The sequence below is a fragment of the Colobus angolensis genome, unplaced genomic scaffold, assembly GCF_000951035.1.
Source record: "Colobus angolensis palliatus isolate OR3802 unplaced genomic scaffold, Cang.pa_1.0 Scaffold87, whole genome shotgun sequence".
In the NCBI taxonomy this organism is placed as follows: Eukaryota; Metazoa; Chordata; class Mammalia; order Primates; family Cercopithecidae; genus Colobus; species Colobus angolensis.
Genome location: NW_012122598.1, coordinates 1,818,058 through 1,825,465, shown reverse-complemented (window position 1 = coordinate 1,825,465; position 7,408 = coordinate 1,818,058). Strand labels below are relative to the sequence as shown.

Genomic DNA, 7,408 nt, shown 5'->3' with positions numbered 1-7,408 from the left:
AAAAAAAAAAAAAATCATAGGACTTTGCATGCAGCTAATGAAGAAGCATTTATAAGGTAACTGCTGTTTCCTAGCACTATACTATGCTTATGCCTGTAATTTATTCCTTGCCTAGGCATCAATTCAGGTAAAGAAAGTTGGAAATTTGCTCCAAAGGCAATATGTTAAATTTTAAAAATTCTGTGTGATAATTTAGGATGGTTTAATCCATTCCTGTGTGCTCACTGCTGAAGGAAACCCTTGCTTTTGTTTAGGTACAGTCTATTCAAGACTCCTGACCTTCTTAGGGAAGCAAGGGATACTTGGGTGGAGGGGTGGGGCACCAAAGAATGGCCCACGGAGTGATGAAAGGTCATTTGGATCTGATGCTTCTTTCCTCTTTTCCCTTTCCCCTTGCAGCATTCCTCCTCCTCTTCCTCCTCCTCTTCCAGCAGTGATTCTGACTGAATACAGGCCCTGGACCCTTCCCTCAAGTCTCACCAGTTCTGCTCTCCCATCAAGCTTCAGATGCCATGTTGTACTGGGGGAAAGTAGCCCTTGTACTCCCTACTCCCTACCTCCACCTGAGCCTCACCCTGCTGTTGAGCCCTGAGTGGCTAGGGGAAATGGGAAGAGGATTGCCATGGCCTGGCCATCTTGTTGCTGCTTGGATAGATCATATAGCTAATGAATTAGGCAGGGGAGCTATTCTTTGAAAATGATGAACTAAATGTTGAAGACAAGTTTGAGATCTGTAAAATGTGATTTTTTTATTTCCGCTTATAATACTTGTGATTGAGGAGGTTTGTGGAAATTTAATTATGATGAAAAACCTCTATCTTTTTTGTAATGTTGCCATACTTGGGGAATTTAGTGGCAAATACATTCCCCAGCAGGCCTTTTGTTGGTTGCACTAACTGCAAAGTTGCTGGGAAGTAGAGTCCGTTTGGTCGATGAGCTTTGACCGCCATTTTGGAACCTTACCTTTCCTCCTTAGCCCAATATGCTGTCTCAGGTCCTATTCAAATAAAGATATTTCTCCTGGTCTCTGTTCACCTGTGCTATCACCTTGGCTGGGTATGGCACATTCTACTACTTTTGCTAACCTTCCACAGACCCTTTAAAGTGTATCAATTTTATAGAAGGGAACCAGAGCTTCACTGAGGTAGACACCGTGTGATTCCTATGTTTTTTAAGTGGGAGAACTCTTCAAAATTGGGTCAGGCAGAGTGGCATGAATCTTTATTATCTTCCCTTGGGTGAATGGATATAGGCCTTTAGCTTATGTTTTTTTTTTTTTTTTTTTTTGAGACGGAGTCTCGCTCTGTCGCCCAGGCTGGAGTGCAGTGGCCGGATCTCAGCTCACTGCAAGCTCCGCCTCCCGGGTTTATGCCATTCTCCTGCCTCAGCCTCCCGAGTAGCTGGGACTACAGGCGCCGCCACCTCGCCCGGCTAGTTTTTTGGATTTTTTAGTAGAGACGGGGTTTCACTGTGTTAGCCAGGATGGTCTCGATCTCCTGACCTCGTGATCCGCCCGTCTCGGCCTCCCAAAGTGCTGGGATTACAGGCTTGAGCCACTGCGCCCGGCCGGCTTATGTTTTCTTAACTCTGGCTGCCCATCAGCTATGAGAGAGTAATATGGGGCTTTACCCCAAATCTACTGAATAATACTTATTTTTAAAAAAATTTTTTTCCTAAAACTTATTTTTATTTATGTATTTATTTATTTTGAGATGGAGTTTCGCTCTTATTGCCCAGGCTGGAGCGCAGTGGCGCAGTTGTAACCTCCACCCCCCAGGTTCAAATGATTTTCCTGCCCCAGCCTCCCAAGTAGCTGCGACTACAGGCACCTGCCACCATGTCCGGCTAATTTTTGTATTTTTAGTAGAGACACGGTTTCACCATGTTGGTCAGTCAGGCTGGTCTCAAACTCCTGACCGCAGGTGATCGACCTGCCTTAGCCTCCCAAAGTGCTGGGATTACAGGCATGAGCGACCGTGCTCTGCTAAGATTTTTTACATGTGTCCCTACAAATCAGTATATTTAAGAAACTGTGGGCCAGGCGTGGTGGCTCACGCCTGTAATCCCAGCACTTTGGGAGGCCGAGGTGGGCAGAGCACGAGGCCAGGAGTTCGAGACCAGCCTGGCCAACATGGAGAAACCCCATCTCTACTAAAGATACAAAATTAGCTGGGCGTGGTGGCTCATGCCTGTAATCCCAGCTACTCTGGAGGCTGAGGCAGGAGAATCGCTTAAATCCGGGAGGCAGAGGTTCAGTCAGAATTGGAGCTCAAGACAGCCTGGCTTCTGAGTCTCTGTTCTTAACCCAATGGGTTCCAGGCAGAAGCAGCAGTTTTACAAAGGTGCCAAGTTGCAAAAAGTGTACGATGAAAGTTAGGAGCTCCTGAACCCGAGTTCCTGAAAGCAGGAAATGAGGCTGCAGTTGGGGACATGGGGCTAGAGGAAGGAGTAGACTTAACAGATGTTTCTGAGGTGGAACCCATGGGTGTGGGCATTGAGTGGTAGGGCTTGAGGAGGAACAGGGAAGAAGGAGTGTTTTGAGTTGGCTGTACTGCATCCATAACTTCCCTGGAAAGAGTTCTATGAAATAAATGCCTGAGGTCTTCTTATATTTTACAGCTAGCTTCTAATTTTATTAGAAAATCCATGGCTGGGCTCAGTGGCTCACACCTGTAATCCTAGCACTTTAGGAAGCCGAGGTGAGTGGATCACCTGAGGTCAGGAGTTCGAGACCAGTCTGGCCAGTGAAACCCCGTCTCTACTAAAAATATAAAAATCAGCCAGGCATGGTGGCAGGTGCCTATAATCCCAGCTACTTGGGAGGCTGAGGTAGGAGACTCACTTGAACCCGGAAGACAGAGGTTGCAGTGAGCCAAGATCTTGCCACTTCACTCCAGCCTGGGTGACAGAGAAAGACTTGTCTCAAAAAAAAAAAAAAAAAAAAAAGTCCAAAGCCAAGGTCCACTTTTCCAGTGTCTTGGATTTGGGGGCCATTCTAATTTTTTTTTTGAGACAGAGTTTTGCTCTTGTTGCCCAGGCTGGAATGCAATGGCGTGATCTCGGCTCACCGCAACCTCCGCCTCCTGGATTCAAGCGATTCTCCTGCCTCTGCCTCCCGAGTAGCTGGGATTACAGGCATGCGCCACCACGCCTGGCTAAGTTTGTATTTTTAGTGGAGACGGGGTTTCTCCATGTTGGTCAGGTTGGTCTCAAACTCCCGACCTCAGATGATCCTCCCACCTTGGCCTCCCAAAGTGCTGGGATTATGGGCGTGAGCCACCGCGCCCAACTTTCTGATTGTTTCCCCCCCAGTCACTCTATGTTTTCCTTTATCAGCTCCTTTTTGGAGGGGAGAGGGAGATGGTGGGCATGGGACAGATCGTGAGGTGAAGAGAAATAGATGGTGACCAGGTGCAGTGGCTCATACTTGTAATCCCAGCACTTTGGGAGGCTGACGCAGGAGGATTTCTTGAGTCCAGGAGTTCAAGACCAGCCTAGGCAACATAGCGAGACCCTGTCTCTTCAAAAAATAAAAATTAAAAAAAAAATGAGCCGGGTATGGTGGCTTGAGCCTGTAATCTCAGCTGCTTGTGAGGATGAAGCAGGAGAATTGCTTGAACTTGGGAGGCTGAGGTTACAGTAAGCCGACATTGTGCCACTGCACTACAGCCTTAAGTGATCCGCCTGCCTCAGCATCCAAAAGTGTTGGGATTTCAGGCCTGAGCTACGGTGCCTAGCCCCAGCATTCCAACTTATTCAACCAATCTTTTATTACTATAATTTTATATTTGTTTCTAGTTTTGATATATACTTAACTACTGTTGTGAACATTTTGGTTCATACATCTTTATCAAAGGTTGAAAAATTGGGAGCCCATGTTATACCTGGGTCTGAGACTTTTTTTGGAGGGATCACTCTCTATGTTTTTTTTTTTTTTTTTGAGACGGAGTCTCGCTCTGTTGCCCAGGCTGGCGTGCAGTGACCGGATCTCGGCTCACTGCAAGCTCTGCCTCCCGGGTTTATGCCATTCTCCTGCCTCAGCCTCCCGAGTAGCTGGGACTGCAGGCGCCTGCCACCTCGCCCGACTATTTTTTTGTATTTTTTAGTAGAGACGGAGTTTCACCTTGTTAGCCAGGATGGTCTCGATCTCCTGACCTCGTGATCCACCCGTCTCGGCCTCCCAAAGTGCTGGGATTACAGGCTTAAGCCACCGCGCCCGGCCTTCTCTATGTTAAATATCAGGCATGTTCAGTAAAGATTCAGATTTCAAACTGACAAGTCTAGCAAGAATGGGCCCACATTCCTGAAGGAAGAAATTTGTGACTATGAGTAGTAATAATTATATGTAGATGGGTCTTCCCATAGTCTTTTCAACTCCCTGTTATCTTTCTGTAGGCCAGATTAGATTAATCCTTGGCTCTTGAGAGCTTTGTGTTTGTGTCCCTGCTTTGTGCATCAGTATAAATCTACTAAGATGGTGGTTCACAAATGTTTTTGTCTTATGCCTTCAGCATCTCATACAAGAACCTCTGGGATTCTGTCATTCTTTTTTTTTTTTTCGAGGCGTGGTCTTAACTCTGTTGTCCAGGCTGTAATGTAGTGGTGTGATATCGGCTCATTGCAGCCTCAACCTGGCCAGGCTCAAGCGATTCTCCCACCTCAGCCTCCTGAGTAACTAGGACCACAGGCATGTCCCACCACCATGCCTAGCTAGTTTGTTTTTTTGGAGGCAGAGTCTTGGTTTATCCCCCAGGCTGGAGTGCAGTGGAACAATCTTGGCTTACTGCAACCTCTGCCTCCTGGGTTCAAGCAATTCTCCTGCCTCAGCCTCCTGAGTAGCTGGGATTACAGTCGTGTGCCACCATGCTCGGCTAATTTTTGTATTTTTAGTAGAGACGGGGTTTTGCCATGTCGGCCAGGCTGGTCGTGAACTGCTGACCTCCGGTGATCCATCTGCCTCGGTCTCCCAAAGTGTTAGGGTTACAGGCATGAGCCACCGCGCCTGGCCATTTTTTTTTATTTTTTGTAGAGACAAGGTCTCACTATGTTGTTCACGCTGGTCTTGAACTCCTGGGCTCAAATGATCTTCTCACCTCAGTTTCCCAAAGTATTGGGATTACAGGCTATTCTTTTTTTACTAGGAACTAGCAAGATTTCCATTTACACGAGAATGGGAAAGATAGGAAATCCATGGGATCTAAAAATACAAGTTGACATTTTAGTTTAGGAACTGTGAGTTAATGGGATGAATCTTTTATCTAGTTTGCTGCCTTTTTGGAATCAACTTCCTATATCAGATTGCTTCATGGCCCTAGGCAGATTCATTCTCTTGACTTAGTTTGGTTCCTCTTCTGGGAAGAATTTATTGATTCATAAAATTATCAGGTATGGCTATCAGAGGCGTCTCATCTTTCTCTTTTAAAGCTGGGTGCAACTGTTGGCCAGTTCCAATACGGATATTTGATATTTGTTTTGCCCCCCCACATTAGAGATGATTTCATGGATAGATTCACCCCAGTTCTCAGAGGTATGAATGTCCCCACTGTGAAATCTTAAGGTTAAACGTGACCTTCAGCCAGGGCTTCACATAAGTACACTCCTTAGTTTGTTTTTTCCTGGGTGTCCTAACATTTTCCTACTTCATTTCTTCCCTTTCATCACTTGGTCTGCCCCTTACCAGATGACAGACTTCTTTTTCTTCTTTTTTCAGAGACAGGGTCTCACTGTTGCCGAGGCTGGAGTGCAGTAGGCTGCTCAAGCTATGCTCTTGCCTCAGCCTCCTGAGTTGCTAGAGGTGGCGCTGGCTAATGTTTAAAAATTTTTTTGTAGAGGTGAGATTCTTGCTGGTCTCTACAACTCTTGGCTGGCCTCAAGCAGCTCTCCTGCCTTGGCCTCCAGAAGTGCTGGGATTACAGGAATGAGCCACCTTGCCTGGCCATCTTTTTCTTTCTTTCTTTTTTTTTTTTTTTTTTTGAGACGGAGTCTCACTCTCTCGCCCAGGCTGGAGTGCAGTGGGGCACGATGTCGGCTTACTGAAACCTCTGCCTCCTGGGTTCAAGTGATTCTCCTGCCTCAGCCTCCCGAGTAGCTGGGACTACAGGCAAGTGCCACCATGCCCAGCTAATTTTTGTATTTTTAGTAGAGACGGCGTTTCGCCATGTTGGCCAAGCTGGTCTTGAACTCCTGACCTCAATCCATCTACCTCGGTTTCCCAAAGTGTTGAGATTACAGGAGTGAGCCACCATGCCTGGCCCTTTCTTTCTATTTCACATTGTTCCTAATACAATTTAGGGGGTGGGAGGAAAGGCATTTTAGTCCTCAAGGCTAACTTTCCACTTCAGGAAGCTACCTCTCTTTAGATACCTCCATCAGTTTGGGGCTGCCCAATAAAACGTGACTGAGAGTCAAGGGGCTAGCATGCAGTGGCATGTTCAAGGCTCACTGCAGCCTTGATCTCCCTGGTTCAAGTGCTCTTCCCACCTCAGCCTCCCAAGTAGTTAGTACTACAGGTGTGTACCACCATACATGGCTAATTTTTAATTTTTTACAGGGACAGGGTCTCACTATGTTGCCTAGGCTGCTCTCGAACTCCTGGCTTCAAGTGATCCTCCTACTTTGCTCTGCCCCCAAAAGTGTGGGATTACAGGCATGCGCCACCATGCTCGGCCATCCCTCGTTTTTTTTTTTGATTGTTTCTTTGAGATAAGGTCTTGCTTTGTTGCCCAGGCTGGAGTGTAGTAGCACACTCACAGCTCACTGCAGCCTCAACCTCTCAGGTTCAAGCGATCCTCCCACCTCAGCATATCTAGTAGCTGAGACCACAGGTGTGCACCACCATACCTGGCTAACTTATTTATTTATTTATTTATTTTTGAGATGTAGTCTTGCTCTGTTGCCAGACTGGAGTGCAGTGGCGCGATCTCAGCTCACTGCAACCTCCGCCTTCCCAGGTTCAAGCAGTTCTCCTGTCTCAGCCTCCCAAGTAGCTGGGATTACAGGCGCCCACTGCCCCTCCCAGCTAAGTTTTGTATTTTTAGTAGGGACGGGGTTTCACCATGTTGGCCAGGATGATCGCAGTTTCTTGACCTCGTGATCCACCTGCCTCGGCCTCCAAAGTGCTGGGATTACAGGGGTGAGCCACCGCGTGTGGCCACCCTTAAATATTTCATCGTGTACATCCTAAAAACCATTTCTTTACATAACCATGGTTCCATTGTTACACTTAAGAAATTTAAAAATACTTCCTAATAGTATCATTCAGATAATGTTTGAATTTTCTTTTCTTTTTTTTGAGACGGAGTCTCACTGTGTCACCAGGCTGGAGTGCAGTGGCTGGATCTCGGCTCACTGCAACCTCCACCTCCCAGGTTCAAGCCATTCTCCCGCCTCAGCCTCCTGAGTAGCTGAG

The 7,408-nt window shown here is 46.9% G+C and overlaps 1 protein-coding gene across 5 annotated transcripts in view; it reads left to right on the top strand.

Moving 5' to 3' along the window:
- PRR13 (proline rich 13) overlaps positions 1 to 1,028 on the top strand; it is a 5,707-nt gene extending 4,679 nt beyond the window's left edge. For all 5 annotated transcript variants that reach the window (XM_011930505.1, XM_011930508.1, XM_011930506.1 and 2 more), the window contains exon 4: positions 400 to 1,028. In XM_011930505.1, the coding sequence (XP_011785895.1) occupies positions 400 to 447 (48 nt within the window). In that variant the 3' untranslated portion in view covers positions 448 to 1,028. The remainder of the gene's footprint in view (positions 1 to 399) is intronic.
- The last annotated feature ends 6,380 nt before the right edge of the window (positions 1,029 to 7,408 follow it).